This window comes from Mixophyes fleayi, chromosome 4, assembly GCF_038048845.1.
Source record: "Mixophyes fleayi isolate aMixFle1 chromosome 4, aMixFle1.hap1, whole genome shotgun sequence".
Taxonomy (NCBI): domain Eukaryota; kingdom Metazoa; phylum Chordata; class Amphibia; order Anura; family Limnodynastidae; genus Mixophyes; species Mixophyes fleayi.
The window spans coordinates 50,148,818-50,172,337 of NC_134405.1; the positions used below are offsets into that span (position 1 = coordinate 50,148,818).

The following is a 23,520-nucleotide window of genomic DNA, read 5'->3' on the forward strand; positions in this document are numbered from 1 at the left end:
AACAAAGTGCATGCCGTTGAACAAGCTACGTCTGAAGATTTTTTTGTGAATTGTATTGAACTTTGCAGCACAGACAAGAAAGAATGGATTGTTCCTTTAACAGTGAATGAGATTGTCATTCCCTTTAAGCTTGATACTGGTGCGCAGTTGAATTTGATATAGTTTCAAGACTATAAGACTTTTAGAGTAAAACCTAAAATTCATCCAGCCAATGTGAAAGTTACAGGCTACACTGGGGAGGAAATTCCTGTGAAAGGTACATGCCTAGTGACCCTGAGCTACAAAGGACAAAAGTTCAAAACATCTCTACTAATTGTGGATAAAGATGTACAACCGATTCTAGGATTAAGTTCATGTGAGAAGCTTAACTTGATAAAGAAACTTTTCATGGTGACATCACAAGTAGAAGATGAATGCAAATCAGTGTTTACAGAATACAGAGACATGTTTGAAGTTTAAGGTTGTCTACCTGGCGAGCATAAGATAAATCTAGACACGCAAGTTGCTCCGGTGATACACCCCTGTAGAAAAGTGCCATTTGCGCTGAGAGAAAAACTAAAACAGGAGTTAAACCGCATGGAAGCTTTGGGTGTGATACAGAAAGTTGATGAGCCTACTGAATGGGTGAGCTCCTTAGTAATTGTTGAAAAGAAAAATGGACAACTCAGAATATGTCTGGATCCAAGAGATTTAAATAAGGCTATTAAAAGAGAACATTTCACACTACCAACCAGAGATGAAATCATGTCACAATTTGCGGAGCAAAATGGTTCAGTAAATTGGATGCATCTTCAGGATTCTGGCAAATGAAGCTAGATGAAGCCAGCTCAATGCTGTGTACATTTAATACCCCAGAAGGTCGATGCAGATATCTTCGACTACCATATGGGATATTGTCTGCTCCAGAAGTATATCACAAAAGGATACACATGATTTTTGAACACATTCCAGGGGGTAAATGTATCAAGCTGAGAGTTTTCCGGCGGGTTTGAAAAGTGGAGATGTTGCCTATAGCAACCAATCAGATTATAGTTATCATTTTGTAGAATGTACTAAGTAAATGACAGCTAGAATCTGATTGGTTTTTCAAACCCGCCGGAAAACTCTCATCTTGATACATTTACCCCCAGGTGTTGAAACAATGATGGATGACATTATTGTCTGGGGATCTACAAAAGAAGAACATGATTCTAGACTGAGACAAGTAATGGAACTTATCAAGAAGGTGAATCTAAAGCTGAACAAGGACAAATGTGAATTTGGTGTGAAAACACTTACCTTTATGGGTGACGTGGTCTCGGAGGAAGGTGTGAAGCCTGACCCGAGGAAAATATCAGCCATAATAAACATGGAACGTCCTAACAACAAAGACGACGTGAGAAGATTCCTAGGAATGATTACTTACTTAGGAAAGTTTATTTCTCAACTCTCCGAACAAACAGCACCTCTAAGATGGTTGTTGGACAAAAATAATGAGTGGATGTGGTCACATGAACAAGAAGAAAGTTGGCAAAACTTGAAACAGACCATCACAGAGCAACCGGTATTAAGACTCTTTGATCCTACAAAAAGAATAAGAATTTCAGCAGATGCCTCGCAATTTGGCCTAGGCTCAGTGTTGTTACAAGAACATGAGGATACATGGCAACCGGTAATCTATGCATCAAGAGCATTGACAAGTGCTGAAACAAGATATGCTCAGATAGAAAAAGAACTTCTAGCAATCACATATGCATGTGAGCGATTTCATCAATTTGTGTATGGTCAAGTGTTTACAGTGGAAACTGACCACAAGCCATTGGTAGCTATCATGGCTAAATCGTTACATGACTGTCCCATGAGAATTCAATGAATGCTTATAAGACTACAGAAATATGATGCCCAATTGCTGTACTGTCCTGGTAAATACATGTACATTGCTGACACACTTTCCCGTGCTGTGAACAAAAGTGAAGGTTCCGAAAGTCTGATGGATAAAGAGATAGATGCATATGTTAATTTGATTGTAGCTTCTCTACCTGTGTCTCTTGCAAGACAAGAACAGATAAGAAAAGAAACAGAGACAGACATCACAATGAAAGTGTTACAAGACATCATTCTGAAAGGATGGCCAGCAGAAAAAAATGCGTGCCCACTGTCTATTCATGATTATTGGATGTACCGCACTGACCTTACGGTTGTCAATGGTATTATTTACAAAGGCAATAGAATTATTATACCTGCACGACTAAGAAAAATTATGCTGTGCAAGATACATGAAGGCCACTTAGGAGAAGAGAAATGTAAACGGAGGGCGCGTGAAGTGATGTATTGGCCAAGAATGAACCAGGACATAGCACAGACAACAGCTACATGTGAACTGTGTCTTATGTACAGACCAAAGCAACAAGTCGAGCCACTGAGTCCTCATGCAGTGCCAGAGAGACCATACCAGAAGGTAAGCGCAGATTTGTTTGATTGTATTGGAAAAACGCACATTGTCGTGACTGATTATTATTCTAATTACCCTGAGGTGCAGACTCTACCTACAACTACTAGTAAAGCCGTAGTCAGTTGCATGAAGTCAATCTTTGCAAGGCATGGTGTTCCTATGGAAGTGTTCACTGACAATGGACCTCAGTTTTAAAGCGCTGAATTTAGACAATTTGCTGAAGAGTGGGAATTTGTCAATGCAACATCGAGTCCCCACTATCCACAGTCAAATGGGTTGGTGGAAAGTTCAGTAAAAACTGTAAAGAGTCTAATGAAAAAAGCACAAGACGGCAAAGAAGATTTCTACAAAAGTCTTTTAATCTACCGCAGTACACCTCTACAGAATGGACTCTCTCCTGCACAAATGCTGATGGGAAGGAGGATTAGAGCAAATCTTCCGATAAGTGATGAACTGCTTAATACGCATAACTCAGCATTGGTGAGACTGAGTAAGGTACGTCAACAGGAGAAACAGAAACTGTACCATGATAGGCGAGCAAAAAGCTTATCTGATCTAAGATCAGGTGACCAAGTCCGTCTCCAAGATCATGAGAAAGGCATTTGGATGCAGAAAGGTATTGTGCAAGCACAAGTAGCACCAAGATCTTATATTGTACGTACAGATCGTGGAACAGAAGTAAGAAGAAATCGGGTCGATTTAAGATCTCAACCCAACCATAGTGATGGCAACACGACTGAAGAATACCCTTCATCTGACATGTATGATGGACTTGATAATGGTGAACAAACCATGATGGAAGAAAGGTCCAACATGGTTGACGAAACACAGACTTTGTGTGAAAGACCCATAAGAGAAATACGCAGACCTGAGAGACTCATTGAAACGTGTTAGATGATGTTCTTAATGTTATATCGTTGAATTGTTATACTGAAGGATACAGGGCTTATCTTTAAAGAAAAGAAGATGTGATGTTATTGCATTAGATATGCTTAATGTTTGTTGACACTCCCTTATATGTTTAAGCTTGAATCTTTAGTGATGGTCCCTAAGACCATGGGGAATGCTGGGAAGTGGGTGTGGGCAGTGTGCAATGTACCCTGAGTCTGCAAATGGCCGAATAAAGAGCTCAGCAGTGCCCACCCATGCTTCAGTGTCCTGATGAACTGATTTACAAGTATATTAACAAAACAGTCTATGTCATTTGGGAAGCTAAGCAGGATTCTCTCAGGCTGTATTGTGGATGGGAGACCCCTGCTGGAGATATTTATATTTTATATTTTTTATATCTAGTTTTGTTATTATTACTCTATGTATGTACCTATTTGAATGGGATATATGGTATATGTATTATTTTATTGATTATTATGTTTTTATTGTTCCTCATGTTTTTATTGTTCTTGGGACTGATATGATAATATCCGGTGTTCTGCACTACTTAAGTGATATGGATTGTTACTCCCATGTACATGCCTAGACAAAGGCTCTAGATGAGCCGAAACGCGTTGGCTGCTGGGAGAAGTGACGTCAGACGCTAAAAGCCTGAAGTGTGGATGTGCTCCGGTGCCGTTTCTTAGAGTGTGTGTTTCAGGTCGAGATTAAGAGTGAGAATCACCCGGGACTGTATCGCTATTCCTCTCTACCTTAGACACGCTTTTTCCATCGGAAGGACGGTAAGGGCACATCTATTCCTTATCTTCAGGATTTTTCTGATGCTGAGTAGTTTTTATTTGTGAATAAAGCTGGTATATATGTTTTTACACTATGAAGCTCTGTTTTTTCTTTTGGATCCGTTAACGATTGAGTGGAACGTCAGTTTGGAGGATTATTCTTACATGGGACGATTAATTGGCTGTATTATAGGCTTGATTACATATATCGTTTGGTGAGTGCGCACCCCTTAGGGGTTAATTGTTAACCCTTGTTCACACGTGGTGCTCCTATCGTTTTACGAGTTCACGGATTAGCTGGGGTCTTCTTTCTACCATCTGGCTATATCTACAGTCTGCACTATTATTTGTCCTTTTTTCTTTTTATATTTTATGCCTGACCTACGAGGGACATTGAATTCCTTTGGAGTTTCATCAGCAGGTTCATGCTTTTTTAAAGGAACACAGGACTTTGAACTTTTCCAATCTTTATGAACAGTCCTGTGTTTGTTATAATGAAAAACAGCAATCAGACTACACTACAAAAGGTTTATGTTGTGCACAATTAAGAAAATATCCACAGTATGCTTGATAGGACCAGTTCACATTTTTTCACAATGTAAAGATGCATCTTGATGTATTGCGCATACGCACAACTTACACCCGTGTTTAGAATTATATGTATCTTGCACATGTGGCTTATTGAGCTTGAATAAGCAGATAAGGGACATTAATGTGCAAGTTCAGTATATAAAACACATGCAGATGCAAATTAAGCACACCACTTTGAGATGCGTCTTATTTTGAGTAATAGATACACAGTTAAAACGCATTAGCTATGAGATGTGAATTTAACTACTATATAAACCAGGTACATGTTTTGGAGGTAATGATAATGATAATGATAGTCGCATCTTTGCTCCAGATGCATTTATATACTAGATTTAAGGTTGCACATATTATAAGAGCAGATCTCAAGATACGTTTCCATTTCGATCTGGGTATAAGTAGGCTCTGGCTAAGTCTTATTTGCTGTATGTTAACAAACAGAGCACAGTGCAGGATATGCACATGCATATGCGCAACATAAAGTCCCATCAGAACGCATGCAAAAACATGTTCTCTAAAATACATTTACAATTCTTAATACTATTATCATTAATAAAAATATATGTTTTAAAAAATATATATACTGTATTTTGAATTTTTCGTAATGCATACTGTATATAAAAGGCATTTTTATAGTTTCTCTTACTTGCAAACACATGTTATGGCACGCATACGCGCAGGCATCAGTATCAGTCAACACTTACACCTGCCCTGTAAGCTCATGCAAATGATACATCATAAAAGCACATACTTATGAAATGCCCTGCAACTGAATTGACCGCATGTGCATAGGCACACCCTAACTGTACATTGCCCACGTCCATCCGCCCCGTCCCCTAGAGATGAACAGTTTAGATTCTGAGAAATCCGACAGATCCACATTTCGGGGTTTCAAGTTGAAATGAGCCATGACTTGGTTTCTAGAGACAAATTTGGATCTGAAATTGAGGCAAAACATAGTTTCTGGTAAAATGTTGGATCTTGAGAGTTTTGGATCGATATCTTCTATATATGGCCCTCCCGCTGTTCTCATCTACCATTTTAGAAGCCTGTGAGTAGTAGGTTGGCTACAATTCAGTTGTAAGAAAATTGCTTGGAGAGGGTTGGACAGGTTGAAAGAGGCTATTTATATTGCAATAGCTGTGGGCGTACTTCAGTTTATTTAGCTATCAGTTTGCAAAAATTGTGTTCTGATCAATTGGGTGTTAGAGAGTGAAGAATATACAAGCAGCGGCTACTGGTTCTGGAATATTATAGTATATAAAGTATAGACATCTGGGGGTAAATGTATGAAGCTCCGGGTTCTTCAACACCCGCGAGTTCGGCGTTTTCAGCGCTTAAATTTAAAGCGGCGCTGCCTTGTACAGAAAAACTTCCCTTTACAAGGCAGCGCCGCTTTAAATTTAAGCGCTGAAGATGCCGAATTCGCGGGTGTTGAAGAATCCGGAGCTTCATACATTTACCCCCTGAACTATTTAGTGGAGAAAAAGCAGGGTGCTATATGACTCTGAGCAGCACACCCCCAAAACCCTTCTGCTCCATGGGAGGTTTCTGTCCTCCCTAAGGTCACCTTAGGACACCTGCATTACAGGTGTACCATCCCAGTCAAACTCCCCACCTGCCACTGTCCTCTAAGCAGAATTTTTGCTTTTAAACTCCCAAGTGTTTCAATCTGAATACAATTGTGTGAGGGGCAGTATCAGTGACATCTTTAGTACTAAGCAGCCAAAAAACAGGGTTTTCTTTGACTCTGAGCAACACACCCTAAAAAAACAAATATATTTCTTGCTTTAAAAATCCCAACTGTTTCACTCTGAAAGCAATTGTGTGAGGGGCAGTTTCTGTGACATCTTTAGTGGTAGATGGACAAAAAACAGGGGGGTATATTTACTAAACTGCAGTTCCGACGAACAGACGGTTCTCAGCACTTTCCTGACATTTTTGTTAAAAAGGCAATCTTATTAAAGACAAATCCCATTGGTTGAATACCTGTAATTCGAGCTGTTTGCAGTACTCAATAAAAACCTTTCTGAGTTAAAAAAAAAAAAACCAAAAGCTTTCATTATATCAAATTTTTCATTTTTACCTAAAATATTCCCAGTTTAACTTTTTTGGCTTATCTTAATGTTGAAGGGGAATAATTACATATCCCTCTTATGCATCCCATTAAAACTATAAGGCGAGACACAAAGACCACTAGCTAGCGCAAATTTCAAGTCCTTACAGAATTAAAACAGCCCTGGCCTCATCTGCACAGCTCCACAAAATAAAATTTTGTTTTGCAGTGTTCTGCAAAAGATGGCACACGAAAATGCCTAGTGCACACTTACCAAGGAACACCTGCACTCTGCCTAACTTCTCCTGGTCTGAGTAACATTCTGCTCTTCCACAAATGTTACCATCTTGCTCCACAAACCTTTGCTCTATGGCAGAAATCTCAGGGACCTGCGAAGATTGCACTTAAAAAATTACCTCCACAGCCGAGCCATGAGTTTAATGCAATGATTAAGAGGGATCAATGTTACAAACAGGCACTATGGAGGTTGTATGTTGTATAATTGCCACCTTTTGAGGTCTCCTTAAATATTCTAGCAACCACAGGTATAAGAGCCACTATAGTTTTTACTGTTTCAGTCCCATAGAACTCCATTGTCAGAAAGTGTATGTATATTAGAGATGCTCACTGAGCCACGTGTTTTGGTTTTGGTTTTTATTTTGGATCACCTTCGGGTTTTGGTTTTGGTTTTGCCAAAACCGCCCTTGCGTGTTTTGGTTTTGGCTTTGTTGAGCCATTTTTTAAAAAATTTATTTTTTTGGGCTAAAATCACACAATTTAGGTATTATTTTATACCTACATTATTATTAACCTCACTAACACTAAATTCCAGTGATTTCCATTCAATTTTTACCATCTCACTGGTCACAATATGCCTTTCATACACTTTCAGCCAAATACTGCAGCAATCTGGCTGGATGGTAACTGTCACGCCTTTCACTAGGAATATCACTGACTGGTATTAGCACAACTAAACTGAGAGGCACGGAGTCTAACGCACCACCGGTGTTCGCCAGGGACCCCCCGCAAGGAGGTTTGGGCTTTGCTGCGTGTGATGCGCAGGTCGCGGTTCTCCCAGATAGTTACCAGTGCAGTAAATGGAGAGTAGTCAAACAGGCCGAGTCGAAACCAGAGGAGCGCAATACAACGGAGAGAAGGCAAATCATAGTCAGGAACAGTCCAAAGGTCAAAACCAGTGCGGGCAGCGAAGAACAAGGGATGATCCGGAAGAGAAGTCAAACAATAGCCAAGGAGTCAATACACAGGAGTAACACAGGAACAACAATGCTGGAGCTGGAAGAACCAATACTCTGGCACTAGACATGTGTCAGAGGCTGCCTTATATACTCTAAGGTGCCTCCTGATTGGGTTAGGGAGATTTAGGCGGTTTAGACATGCTGGCTGCAGACAGGTGAGCAGAGATAGAGTTCTGCTGCTAGGCAACAGGACGTGGATTACAGAGAGAAGGTGTCCGTCTACGGCGCCTGTGGAGAGCGCGGAGATGGCACCTGACAGTAAGCAACAGAGCAATGATTCAAACACACATCAGTTCCTAGCACGTGTAGGACACATTAGCACACAGCAGTGGCAGAAAAGAAAAGGGGTGCAAGATGGAATTGTACTTGGATCATGAAACCATTTATGCTTCATTTGATCGCTCCATCTGTTTCTTGGATAAGTGAGGTAATTCTACAGCTAATACATGGCAATGATCGCTCCACCTGTTTCTTGGATAAGTGAGGTGATTCTACAGCTAATACATGGCAACAAGCGCTGACCCCCTGGGATGCGTGCTTTTATCAGACACACCAATCCAGGGTGCCAGACAATGCACTAAAAGAGCCATTGAAATTACCAGCAAAAAACCAGTTCATCAGTGAACTTGGAATCAGCCCCAATTCCCACAAAAGTATATTCTAGTTAGGTACCTTTCATGTAAAGTGCAGATTACAAACATAACAAAACATGTGGCCTCTAAGAGGATGACTAATAGACACAAAGACATTGCATGGATGGCTATCCCGGGATTCTGCCTCTCAGGACATTCATGCTCTCATGGAACCTGTGCCGATATGTCCACTGCCCCTTCTGCACAGGGCCGTCTTTCCCATTAGGCACAATGGGCAGGTGCCCGGGGGCCCTGCAGCCCAGGGGGGCCCATCGGAGGCAGCACAATGAAAAAAAAGAAGAAGAAAATACTTACCTTGCTGTCAGCTGGCGATCCAGCTCCCTCCCTGGTCTCCTCCTCCGTGCGGCGCTGGCAGTGCATGTCGGGCGTGACATCATTACGCCCGCCCGACATCCATTGCGGAGCGGGACGGAGGAGGAGACCAGGGAGGGAGTCGGATCGCCAGCTGACAGCAAGGTAAGTATTTTCTTCTTCTTTTTTTTCAGGTTGTTTTTTTTGTGCTGCCTCCGACGGGCCCCCTGGGCTGCAGGGCCCATATATATAGCTACTTTTTTTTTTTTATATATATATATATATATGTATATATAGGGGCCCCGGTGCACTGCTTTGCCCGGGGGCCCAAAAGGTTGTTAAGTGGGCCCTGCTTCTGCATCACCAGAAGGGAAAAAGCACAGCGTATTTTTTGACACTGCCCCACTGCACAGGCACTGCTGGATGCCTTGGAACATGAACATAACTGTACCCAGAGCTTGCCTTTCATACCATTCGGTATTTTATGGATTATTTCCTGGGACCCACATCATTGGGGCAATCCAGGAGGCCTGGAGCCTAATGAACTGCTTTAAGGATGCTATTTGGCTTGCCAGGAATCGCCTCATCTTGAAGTGCGAGAAGATGACCATCCAGGATTGTCGCAGGCTGATCCACAGCCTACTAAGAGACTATAATACTATTGACAGTCCTGAGTAAGAGGAAGATGATTAATTTACTGTCTCCCTCTTCTTCTTCTCCCCCTATGTGTCCGTTTATTCAATGTAACACTGTTGACTTTGCCTGCAAATTCTATAGACAAGGCTGCTTGTCTTCCTCTTCATCTTTGACTGTTAGCAATGGAGCACTCGTCTTTGGGTGTATATTAGACCCTACACTTATTAGTGCAAATGAAGAGAAAAAGCCTGCAAAGACTTGTAGATTAATAAAAAAAATGACCAAAGCAGCTCTTCTAGAAGGGTGTATATATTAGACCCTATACTTATTAGTGCAAATTCAGAAAAATACAGTTTAATCCCTGCTAGGCCCTCCCTAAACAATACAGTGCTATATTAGAATTTAATCAATCAGTAAATACAGCTTTTTTATAAGGGTGTATATGAGACCCCAAACACTTTGTAGTGCAAATTCAGAAAAATACAGTGCTAAATTAAGATTTTCAGCACTCAGAAAATACAGCTTCTTTATAAGGGGGTATATGAGACCCTAAACACTTTGTAGTGCAAATTCAGAAAAATGCCTGCTCTATACTGCTCTTTTCCTGCTCTATACTGTGACCTAACCCTTCTCTGTGTCTCTCTCAAATGGCGTTAGATCGCCGTGAAGGCGGGTATTTATTCATTCTAAAACTCGCGAGATCCCAGATCCGATGATGTCACGATGACTTTGCCTCGTTTTGTAATCCGACTCGGCTCGGTACTCGGATCCTCGAAGTTCGGGTGGGCTCGGTTTCAAGGAAACCGAACCTGCCCATCTCGAATGTATATGTTCATTTGATTACATTATTTTTTTTGGAGCTCATGACCAGACACTATTTACTAGGCTTTAGATAACAAGAATTATACATGCTTTTAGAAGTTGACTTTAAAACAAATGTAAGAGGCCTAAAGGTAATGTGAACTTGGCTGTCATGGTTAACAGGGCCGCCGAGAGGGGGGGGAGCGGGTACCAATTACCCGGGCCCGGGCATGTCAGGGGGCCTGGCCGGGCCCCCGCGCCGATGATTTTTTAATTTTTTTTCGAAACTAACTTTTTTTCTTCTTTTTTTTTGGGCGGGGGGGGGGGGGGGGGAACTCGGTCGTTGGTGGGGGGTGCAGGGTTGTTAAAAGAGAAAAAAACATACTCACGTGATTGCGGCGCCGGAGTCCCTCCTCTATGCTGCTCTGTGCTCCATTGCTCCAGACTGACTGAATGCTGGGTGTGACATCATCAGCATGGAGGGCGCCGTGTGATCATAAGGGGGCATAGCGTGGTGATGATAAAGGGGCACAGTATTGTGTGTGTGATGGCACGGACTTTTTGGCAATGTAGTGTGTGTGAGGTAGATGGTGGCTAATTAATTGCTGCTATTTGTTTGCGGGGTAATGGGAATATTATTTTAATGTTGGGGCTGGAGGAAGGCCTAATTATTAATCATGGATGTTATTGATTTAACGGTGGGTCTGGCTGTAATTTTCTAAATGTAGCCATTTTTTTTCCAAATAGGTCCTCCAACATTCCAGGATTTGGACAAGCCACAACTAAAGAAACCAGCAGCCACATGTGCTAAAAGTGAGAAGAACAGGTAGGACAGAGCTGCATAGTGTGTGAAATGTTGTGATTCTAGTAGGGACAATGCCAATGTTTGGTGAGCCTGAAGACTGAACTGTTTCTGTACACACTGCATTCTTCCTATACTACACAAGGGTGCTAGATGTCCTGAAAGTCAGAAGTGCTTGGACAAATGTCACGCTCCGGGGAATTCAGGACCTAGTGATTTTATTGTGCTAGCCACGACCCAATGGTGCATAGCCACGCCCCCAATTGTGTGAACATACCAACGTAAAATTTTGCGCTTCCGTAAGGCGGCGCAAATTTTTTTTGCTTACTCAATTATAAGGGAGGGGGGGCCATGAATTTGTTGTACCGGGGCCCTGAATTCCTCTTGGCAGCCCTGATGGTTAATAGTGATTCTATGCGACAGGTCCCCATAATGATATTTAGTCCAGACAGACAACCTTTCGCCTGTGGAATGCTGGGCAAGGGTCTTTTGACTAGTTTTACTATTGCACAGGAAATGAGAGAGGTGACATTGCCCATCTATCTAGTCCTGGAACTGATTATTTAAGTTATGTGTGATCAACATTTGAAAAGTTGGATACAAATATAATATTACCATGTTTCCTATACTTTTAAATTGATTTAATAAAAAACAGGAAATGGATTGAAAAAAAATTTAATTTTCCATGTGATGTTATTAATAATATAATAATAGTATCATTATGGGTGACAACAGTGAAAGTTGTGCGCACCCTTAACTGCCCCTTTACTTGTTGTTTTTAGTTTTGGATAAAACTTTATAAAGAAAACAATATGTTTAAAAAGCCGAGGACATGTTACTTGAAACTCGGGGAAACCAGAAGGGATGAAGAAAAGAGACGGCACTCCATGAATGTTTTAAAACCCAGATAAGCTAGTTTACTTGTATTTGATGTATGTTATACTTACTTATGAGATATTGCATTTGTTTTGAAATTACTATACTATGGGGCAAATTCAGTTGTAAAATAAAATCGCCGCGTAGTGTCCTGTGAACATCGCGGCTAATTGAATACGCCCATATATGTTTATTTCTTTTTATAATCTCTACACTTTACAGAATCATTTGCTAAATTCCAAACCAAGACCTCAAGTATGATCAGAGAAGCACAACATCAGTATATTTATGGTACACGCATGGATTATACAATTATAGTCAGTTTGAACTTTTACATACTACTCTATCAGGCGCCTGCTTTATTTTATTTTCCTCACAAATTTTATATCACCAAACAAACAACAGATGTATAATATATATATATATATATATACTTAAGTAATAATGTCTTTCCACATACATTTCACCCCTTTACAGTAGGTGTTAATATTGATAGGGTTATTCATATGACTTATTTCTGTGTAATGTTAGTGACGACCGTGCAGTCTCAGTATCATCATCCTCATCATCTATTTATATAACGCCACTAATTCCGCAGCGCTGTGTAAGCTCCCGTTGGAGCTTACAATCTAAATCCCATAACATACACATACAGAGACCGAGAGAGACTAAGGGCAATTTAATAGAAGCCAATTAACCTACCAGTATGTTTTTGGAGTGTGGGAGGAAACCGGAGCACTCAGAGGAAACCCACACACTCCACACAAAAAAGGCCATGGTCAGGAATTAAACTCATGAACTCAGTGCTGTGAGGCAGAAGTGCTAACCACTAAGTCACCATGCTGCCCACAATAATATCTATCCACATACATTTCACCCCTTTACAGTAGGTTTTAATATTGATAGGATTATTCATATTACTTATTTCTGTGTTGTGTTAGTGACAAGCATGCAGTCTCAGTATCATCATCATCTATTTATTTATATAGCGCCAGTACTAATCTCATCCACAATATCTGGCTCCTTACCTGTCCTCGGGCTTTTGGGTTCTGTTTCTGGTTCTGTGAAATCATTTACATTGTCATACGTAACTTCCTCTTCTTCCTCCTGATCGGCATCACCTAGAAAAAAAAGGAATTATAAAAGGTAACTCTCAAACCACAAAATATATTTACATTTTGCACCTAATTGTCTTACTTGCAGAAAATAAGCGGCACTCATACATTTCTGTCAACTGCTCCTGCAAAAGAATCTGAGCCACATAGTCTGGGTTTATGGATCGTGCTGGAAACACCCATGTTGGAATGAGTAAAAATCTCTCTACAAATTCCGGTCCGCTACCAGGACTGATTTTCTCCTAAAATGCTGCCTCGGTTTCACCTCATTTATGTCTTAAATTATTCCGGAGAGTGAGGCGACATCAGCACTGACTTTACTTGTGTGTCACCTTTGTGTGTTTTAAAGTATTTATTTACATTACAAAAGCATGTAGTTATGTCCCCCCAAAAAAATAGGTTGGGATGCTTATGCCAATGTCCATTAAATGAACTTCAACTTGAAACGTCCTAAAAGAATTACTCTAAACTTGGAGAGACTCACAGCTAATTTTAATTTGCTCTTATATGAATTAATATGAAATTGATGGTATTCACAATATTTTACTCATAATGCAACTTATCTAGCTGATTGTCAATATATATTGTGATTTTTTTTTTTTTCATTTACTGAGTGTTTTAATAAAAATGTGTTGTTATTTGCAAGCTAAATCTAATAAAATATATACTTTACTGTTTGATATAAGAATCTGCCATATAATATAATAGTTACTATCCCCAAGTAATTCATTGTAACTATTAGAGCTGGTATCTGTCTTTTTTCCACTGATATTAGACGTACACCTACTGATGTGTGCTACAAGCCAACATTTCAGGTGTGTGCAGGAGTTTGTAAACACATCACATCTTAAGTGTCCCTCCGGAAATTTGAAATGTTGTTATCTCTATGCGGATGATACACAAATTTATCTATCCTCTCCTGATCTTTCACCATCTGTGTTGTCTCGCGTTACTGACTGTCTTTCTGCCATTTCATCTTGGATGTCTTCTCGCCAACTCAAACTCAATCTTTCAAAAATGTAATTAATAATATTCCCACCCAAAAACAGAAGCTTCCTGCCTGACATTTAATTTTCTGTTGATAACATGACCATAAATCCCACCCCGCAAGCTCGTTGCCTAGGTGTAATCCTTGATTCACAACTGTCATTTATTCCCCACATCAACTCTATATCTAAATCATGTTACATACACCTAAAGAACATTTCCAGAATACTCACATATCTGACACAAGACACCGCAAAAATATTAATTCATGCACTCATCATCTCCAGCATCGACTATTGCAATTCCCTCCTTACTGGTCTTCCCAAAGTCAGACCTAAACCCTACAATCTATTTTGCATGCAGCGGCTAGATTGATTTTCCTTACTAACCGTTTTTCCTCTGCTGAGCCACTCTGTCAGTCTCTACATTGGCTGCCTGTATTTCAACGAATCCAATATAACATACAAGGCCATCAACAAAATTGCACCGACATACATTTCCAGAACTGGTCTCGAAATATCTCCCCACTCGACAGTTCCGTTCTGCACAAGATCTACGTCTCTCCTCCACTCTCATCACATCCTCCCATTCTCGGTTACAGGATTTTTTCCAGGCTGCACACACGTTGTGGAATTCCCTCCCTCGCACAGTAAGACTTTCCTCTAGTCTTCAAACCTTCAAGCGTTCACTGAAAACCCACCTCTTTAGACAAGGTTATGATATTCCTCAACCACAATCTTAATTTCCCTAGATTAACCTATTACCATCCTCTACACAGCTAACGCAAGACAACAACCCTCTGACCAACACTGCAACACACACAGCCCACTCAATACTTTTACCTTTGCATTCTAGCTGGTCCATTGTGCAATATGATGTAGCACATGCCCGTGTGTTTCTAACTCCCATTGTCCTATAGATTGTATGCTTGCGAGCAGGGTTCTCTTACCTCTCTGTCTGTATGTATTACCCAGTATTGTTTTAGCAATGTTTGTTCCCAATTATAAAGCGCTATGGAATTTCCTGGCGCTATATAAATAAATGTTGATGATGATGATGATGATGTATGGAATAAGGTCATCATGTAGACGTAGATGAACAGCCACAGTTTTATTTGGGGCAGCACAGTGACGTAGTGGTTTAGCACTTCTGCCTCACAGCACTAGGGTCATGAGTTCAATTCCCGACCATGGCCTTATCTGTGTGGAGTTTGTATGTTCTCCCTGTGTTTGCGTGGGTTTCCTCCAGGTGCTCCGGTTTCCTTCCATACTCCAAAAACCATACTGGTAGGTTAATTGGCTGCTATCAAAAATTTACCCTAGTCTCTCTCTCTCTCTGTCTGTGTATGTATGTGTATGTTAGGGAATTTAGACTGTAAGCTCCAATGGGGCAGGGACTGATGTGAATGAGTTCTCTGTACAGCACTGCGGAATCAGTGGCGCTATATAAATAAATGGTGATGATGATTACAATGTGTACTTCCTATTTATTCCAGTAATTATATTAAATTGCAATGATACATAATTTATTTTAAATAGATGTCTTGCATGTGCAGACCAATCCTCCCATTTTTATTAATTACCTGGCTAACTGTCATAATAATGCCAACATAATTACCTGTCCGTGTCTGGTGACTTTGAATATTCCTCATTACTCTCGTCTGTGTAGATCTGACAGCTGTGCGGTTCTGTGTTGTGAACTTTGTTTTTTATAAGAACATGTTCTGCTTTTTTTTTTATTTCGTAGAAATAAGATGACCACAAATAAAGAGGAAGTAAGTACCTTATGTTTAAAAAATTAACATCTATCCACGTCCTAATCAACTCAAAACACCCTCAACCTCCTGACATTAATAGAAACATGGCTAACACAATCAAACACAGCATCCCCTGCAGCCCTTTCATACGGTTAGTTTCCACCCACACCTCCAAGCCATGTAGCAGATCAGGAGGTGGAATAGGACTCCTTCTTTCACTCTGCTGCATATTTGCAGCTTTACAAACTGCTCTACCACTCACGTTTCCATCTTTAGAATTACAAACTAGATTTTCAGCCCCTTCTCTCTGAGAGTTGCTGTGATTTATTGTCCTGTTTATCACCCCAACAATTCTTCATTTTTCTGCCTGGAAATCTAAATTTTGATCTTCTGGAATCACCATAATTATCTTGAGTGTTTTCAGCATCCCAATTGACTATCCACATTCTCCTTTTGCCCCCAAACTTCACTCTCTAACCTCCTCTTTTGGCCTCTTGGACAGACTCTAATACTCATCATCATATCCCTTGTCTTGTTTTCTCAAGATTTTGATCAGTTTATAATTTCTTTAACACTGTTCCCTCTCTCAGACCATCATCTGTAAGGTCTTCTCCACTACTTTAACCACATTGCACTCTAACATTGCACTCTAATTCAACCAAGCCACCTCGGTTCTATTAATTACCAAAAGCTTTACACCTTTCTGCAATAACTTCTCCCTCCAATTTTTACATTCTACTGTCCTCATCCAGCAGTGAAACACCTTAGTCCCACCCTAGCAACAGCCCAGTGGAATTAAGTGGCTCCATCTACTCTACATTTGATAAAGATTTCTGTCCTGATATGTTAAATAAATGTGCTGCCTTCAAAGACTATTCTGCAATAAAGAATGGCAATAGTCTCGTACTTCTCATGAGTTCCTCAAAGATACTGCTATACACCACTTCTGTTGAAATTCTCTACCCAATAAATATACTTCCAATCTTTCATCTCCCCTCAGGCATCTAGCCCTAAACACTTATTTAATACATTTACATATATTCTCTCAGAGGTACAATATTTGTAGGCAAGACACAATATTAGAGAATACTGTTACAGAGAAATCAACCATTATTTTTAAGAAAAGGAAAAATGTCAAACTTTTCTAGGACCTAGTCTCTTCTTAGAGTACTTAGAATAACAAAGTAGAAATATTTCTGGATTCCACTAAGACACCCGAATTGCTACAGTCTTGCAATTCCAAGAATAAGTGTATTCGATCATCAGCCAATGCTGAAACTTGTGAACATAACACTTCACTTTGCTCAATTGGCTGATGATCGAATACACTTATTCTTGGAATTGCAATACCCGGGTCTAGGAATATAGACTTATGCACAAGAGTACAAGTCCACTGAGCAAAGTCTGACCGCGATGAAGCTGTGAGTTTTAAAGCTGGAGGGGAGTGGAATTCAGTGTCTATAGGCAGTGTGGATACAAACCGCCTACACAGGATATACATACCCAGATCTGCACAGGCTGACTATGAAGCGGACTGCATGGTGGCAATTAGTGTGCTTACATAGCATTGGGACAATTACTATTAGCTAAGTCACCTTCCGGAGGCTGATAATAACTATACTGAAGTGACATCTATCTTGTATATTCATCAATAGCTATTGAAAATAACTGTGGATTGAAATATCGATTAAGGTTTTTCACCCTATGTGCACTAAAAGGGGAGGAGTATTGAAGAAATACAAATGAATGTCCTGATTCTTATTTGATATTATCTTTTGCATTCTTGTTTCTTTTTATGTATTTTTATTATTATGTTTTTAATGTTTATTAAATATGTTGGATCTTAATGGTCACTGATGAGTATAATGATATGGTGGCATCCTATGGTCTAAGTGAATTGGATGTGCTTCTTATATTGGATGTGGATTATTATAATGTACTTTGTTCTGGTTTTGGGTTTTCTCAGATTCATGTTCAGTTATAGTATATATTATGTTCAATGTCCACTTGTAGTATAAAGTATTTGTATTATTTCAACTTGTGATTTATTAACTCACAACCTTTTATTTATGGAACATGGTCATTAAATGAGAAAGATAAAAGTATTTATGAAATTAGTGCTGATTATAGCATACTACATAGATACAATTTGTAAATCTTATTTAATTCATTTTTGCTAAACTAACGGCAGTACTTTACTGATTTCATTACAGGAGCCCTCTTATATTATAAGTTAATGTACTAATGCAATTATCATTAGTTTAAGTCTTCAAAGCTTATTGTGAACATATTTGAAATAATGCTGGACTTTTCTGCCATAATCTAACATATAAATCATAATCCAGTACTTAGGCAGACAATCACAATTTGAAAACAGAGGTTATCTACATAGATTTACAGACCTGACCGAAAAGAAGGCCCATGTGAAAGCTAAAATGGGCATGAGAAATTAGAATCCAATGTTGGATTTGGATTATTACATATATTTCTCGTACTCACTGTGAAGTTAACAGTTGCATGTTTTGAAAATGTGATATAAGTGATTATATGTATCAGAGAACGGCATACCAGCCTGTTTTCATTATATGAAAAGAGCTGTTGATATACTTGAAGTGTCCCCTGGTTACTGTTGCAAGGCATTTAATTAGAAATGTAGTATTTAGGAGGCTTGACTGACAAGCTATAGGAATATGGCTTGTCAACCTTGACCAGCAGTGGGTAACAGGTGGACCACAGTGCATACTGCGCCTCCCCCCCCCCCCCCAGCCGGCATATAAACAAAGCGGGGACAGCTGAAATCCGCGTTATGTGACCTCGTCTGCGCAGTACAGGGAGGTCATGTGGCATACCCGGAGTAGGAAGCAGTGCACTGTGCTCTCCCTCCTTCCTCTCTGTGGCCCCCTTGAAGGCTTGAGAGAGAGAGATCTATATATATAAATATATATATATATATATATATATATATATATATATATATCTAGTTATATTTATTTATATATATATATATATATATATATATAAATATAAACAGAGTTTTTATGATGTAATTTGATATTATAGAGATCAGTGCATAGTAGCAAGCTTGTAGTTTTATTACCTTTAGTGTTTATGATTATGATGTCATAATATTAACATCCTCAGCTTGTTGTTTTCTGAGATCTGGTGATATACTGTTATTTTCAAAGGGAGTTCAGGGGTTAAATTTGCTAAGAGGCCATTTTTGGGGCAGTTTTGAAAATGCCACACATAACCAGCGCATTTCACCTCCAAGCAGCAGGACTTGCTATCCGCCAGTTTGAAAGGTACACACTCAAATTGCTTGTGATGTGTGGCGATATGCATTGGTTCCAAAAGTTCTATCATTTTGGTGAAAAAGCAGGGGGTTTGAAAAATGCCTCTTTCTTATTGACAGTTTTGCCATAAAACCCATGAGCTTTTGACATCAGAGGCTCTATAAAAGCCTGACCACTTCCTCATTAGTTTTGTTAGAGGTCTGAGAAGTCAGGCGAGGAGAGTTGAGGGTGGTTGACAATGAGTACATTTGAAATCTGAGATTGTTGAAAGGTGCATTGTTACATTTTGTAGTCTTGTTCCTTAAGCTAGGTACACACTACACGGTTTTCGTCCAATAATCGGCTAAATCAGCCGACATACGACCGCTCGTTCAAAAGTCGGGTCAGTGTGTGCAGTGACACGATGGTCGAAAGTCTGCCCAAATGGACGATTGTCGCCTCATTTGGTTGGTCGTACCGTTTAATATTTCCGTTCCAATCTCGTTTCTGTTGTGTAGTGTGTGTATAAGTTTCCGACCGATCCACAACAGTGAGTACCAAATTACAGTCATTGCTCACAACAACATGACTGTAAAAAGTCGCTAAAGGGACATCCGGTCTTCCCTTTATCGTCCTAAACAAGGCTAGTGTGTATGCAGTCCATGGACCGAGTGATTGGAACATCGATCGCATGTAAAATCGATCGACATAAAAAGTTGGTGGAAAATTCTGTAGTGTGTACCTAGCTTTACTTGTCTATTTGTGTTATAGTTTCCAGTCTTTTTGGTACAAATGCAATGGAGAGCACACAGATTACCACTGTAGCAGTATATTCTTTGACAGTCTCAGTCAGGGAGCTCAACTAAACTGTCAAAAATACATTTTCACACTACACCAAGATTTACTTACATGCTTAACAGTTGCCTCCACTTCAACTGAAAGGAGTATGGCCAGCACACCATCTACCTTTGACATGACTACTCCAACAAGGTGCGGTGTATGCACAAGGGGTGGAAGAGGAAGAGGGCACAGGAGTCAAAGCACATGAGAGCCAAGCTCTAAAAGAATAAAAGTGAAATAGTGTATTACAGTGGTTGAAGAGGGCAGGTATACAGGGGGATGTCATACCGCCTCTTCTCCTACTGCCTTCATTGTAAAACTATCATATTCCATTCACTTACAATTTTCATACTGGCACTTCTAAATTTCCACTTTGACCGCTGGTGTATTATGCTATTGAGCAATGTATGTTTCTACATTTATTTTCTATGCAGCATTGTAAATAATAAAATTGAATGTTAAACATTACAAATTCATATTTATTGCCTGTCAAGAGTCGCTGCACTACTTGCGACAGCTCGGCTGCAACTGCTGTCTGTGTCCTGGCTGCCTCTGACAGACAGGATGTCACATCCGGCCAGGGCGTCCTGATTGCCTGGGCAACAGCCGGGATGCTCCTGTCAGAATCGCCGTGCCCAGCCTCAGGGCAGAGTGCTGGGAGCATGCTTCTGGGGCATGTTAACTAATTATTTGCCGTCTGTGGTGAGATACAGGCCCTCCTTTGCTTCACTCCTATTGGCTGTCAAAAGCATTTAAGGCCTCCCTGCCGCTTGTAGCTTCAGTTGTAACAATCCTATAGGTAGGTGTTATTAGAGTGTAGTGCGGATTGTACTTATGTTCTTCTTTGAATCAAGACACGGCAGTGGGACAGAGAAACCTTGGGTCCCCAATACAAGTAGGACACCAAAAACTAAGTAGCATAAAATTTTATTATTCAGGAACAATATATTGCTAAAAAGTTTTTTTGGTGGTCAAATAATGATTCGCACAAACACCATATAATTACAATTTTCTAGTTGTCAGCAATGCTACTCACAACTATTTTACTCTTAATCTAAATCAATATTCACTGTCATTGAGTGTTTTGGCAACCTCTATGGATATAGCACAGAAGATTTAAACACATTTTTACATTTCTACATACAGCATATCAGATAAAACAATTACTATATTCCTTTCTCTATGAACAATCAGTAGTCTTTGTTGTAATGAACGTAGCTAGGCAATATGGATGCCAACCACAAGATGGAGAATGTATCTGATGTGACAACCACAAGATATAGGATGTCTCTGAGATAACAGTTAGTTACAGTTATAATACAGGTTCTGTGTGACTGTGAGGTAAGAGTCTCTGTCACTGGACACACATCACACTTATCTGGTGATTAAACATAACTTTCAGCCAAATGTTCAGTACATTTCTTCTTATAAATTGGGAGGAAAAAATAATACTGATATTCTGATAAATATGTGAAACTATTTGTTGTTTTCCTGTCAGTGTAATTGTCACTTGGAAACAGGTAAATATATCTCACTGTCTCATCCTCTTCTGTTATCTCTTTCTATCTTCTATTTATAATGTTATCTTTCTCACGCTTTTTAATGTCTGTCTCAGATCTCTTTCTCACTGTGGTCTCACCACCTCTGCTCACTGCTGCTCCTCTGTCAGTATATCAGTTTTCCTGGTCACTGCTGCTGTCACTCCAGGTCATTAGCTGTCTTTTTTATCTGTTTTTCTATATATTCTCTTTTCACAAGGCTCCTCGGCCCTCTCTCTGTTACTCTGCTTCCTTGAATCACTGTCTCCACAGTCTCATCATTTTTCTTGTCACACAAAACACAGAACTCCAGTATCATGCGGTGAGACAGTTCTGTTTCACTGGGTCCTAGTGCCCAACAGTTTCTGGGTATCACACAGTTCATCTCATTGCTGACCAGCTCCAGGTTGTTCCTGTGCGCTCTCTGCCCCTACTGACTGACTTCTATTGTGACCCTTACCTGAACTTTATACCATGCTAATTTGTCTGTTGCCCTGACCTCTGCCTGAACTTTAGACCATCCTAATTTGTCTGTTGCCCTGAACTCTGCCTGAATACCGGACTTTGCTATTCGCTTGATGCCCTGACCTCTACCTGTACACCAGACTTTTTCCTATTGTTCAGTTACCTTGGACCCCGGCGTGATTCTTGGACCATTCCATGTTTGTCCTGTCTCCTGGTACTCCTCTAATCTATCTCGCTATGGTCTTCAAACATAAGCTCCTACCACTCAGAGTTAAGACTTGGGGACATTCGAGTACCTGTGAACAAAACAAGCTCTACAGGAAAGGCGGCTGCTATAGGCGAAGACCTCTACTGCCTGTTGTAGAAGTTCATGTTTGTGACGCTAGCCATAACATTGCCTTTTGGTTAAATTTAACTATTTGATGATCCATGTCTTTTGAAAATGGTTTACTCAATATTATTATGTTTTTGGTCAAAAAGACAAGGAGATCAATAACATTTATTTGGGTATTAACATCTAAATATTGTAACAACATACCTTACATCTGTGTAGCAAAGGTAGAGAGAACACAATAGTCTTCTCACAAATGAGCCATGTTCTAAAATATGGAAATAAAGTTTATTATGATTTGTAATTTATTATTTAAAGCTCACTTAATAATTATTTTTTGTTTTTATCAAAACCCCTTACAGCTGAAATAGGTTTCAATTAGTCTCTGTTCAACCCCCTGACATCTCCACATCAGCTGATGGTAAGAAAATCCTGCTTCCTCGCTGCCTACTGTGATTGGGATAGCCCTATTTGGATTTAAAGTCAAATTATGCAGCAGACAGCAAGCCACCACAAAATAAACACATTTGCAAAGAAGCACACCACCAGATTTATCAAGGAACCTGAACATGGTCTTGAATAGTCCAAAGGTACAATCTATTAGACTCCAAGGGGTATATTTACTAAACTGCGGGTTTGAAAAAGTGGAGATGTTGCCTATAGCAACCAATCAGATTCTAGCTGTCATTTTGTAGAATGCACTAAATAAATGAAAGCTAGAATCTGATTGGACGAAACGAGGTATTTATATCACCTCAACCAGTCTGCACTTTGTTTTTCACAAACTGTGGACTATAAAACATTTTATACTTTTTCTAGCCCTCTGGTTCCCCATATTTGTCAGTCATATTTAAACTTGTATATATTCTATTTGAAAGTAGTTAAAATGTCTGCCAGCATGTTTTTCTTATCTTGCTGACTAGTCCATTGTTTCAGCTTAAGTAAAAGGATTATTGTCCACCAGTCCTGTATGATTGGTCATCAAACTAGGAGGTCTCATGTATAAAGATAGGGAAAAAGTCCACAGACAGATCTCTATGTTTAATTACAGAGGACTGCATTGTATATTTAAATGTATTGTCTGGATTGTCTTCTGTTTAAACAAACTCTGCTGTATAGCCACAGAACAATACCTATGCTTAATTATTTCAAGAGT

The 23,520-nt window shown here is 39.8% G+C and overlaps 1 protein-coding gene across 1 annotated transcript in view; it reads right to left on the reverse strand.

Annotated features, from left to right (window-relative positions):
* The window catches only part of LOC142151370 (macrophage mannose receptor 1-like), a 29,961-nt gene extending 14,101 nt beyond the window's left edge, over positions 1–15,860 (reverse strand). The window contains exons 1-2 of the mRNA XM_075206939.1: positions 15,780–15,860; positions 13,089–13,181 (exon numbers count right to left, since the gene is read on the reverse strand). Of these exons, the coding sequence (XP_075063040.1) occupies positions 13,089–13,181; positions 15,780–15,813 (127 nt within the window). The 5' untranslated portion in view covers positions 15,814–15,860. The remainder of the gene's footprint in view (positions 1–13,088; positions 13,182–15,779) is intronic.
* Positions 15,861–23,520: the final 7,660 nt, after the last annotated feature.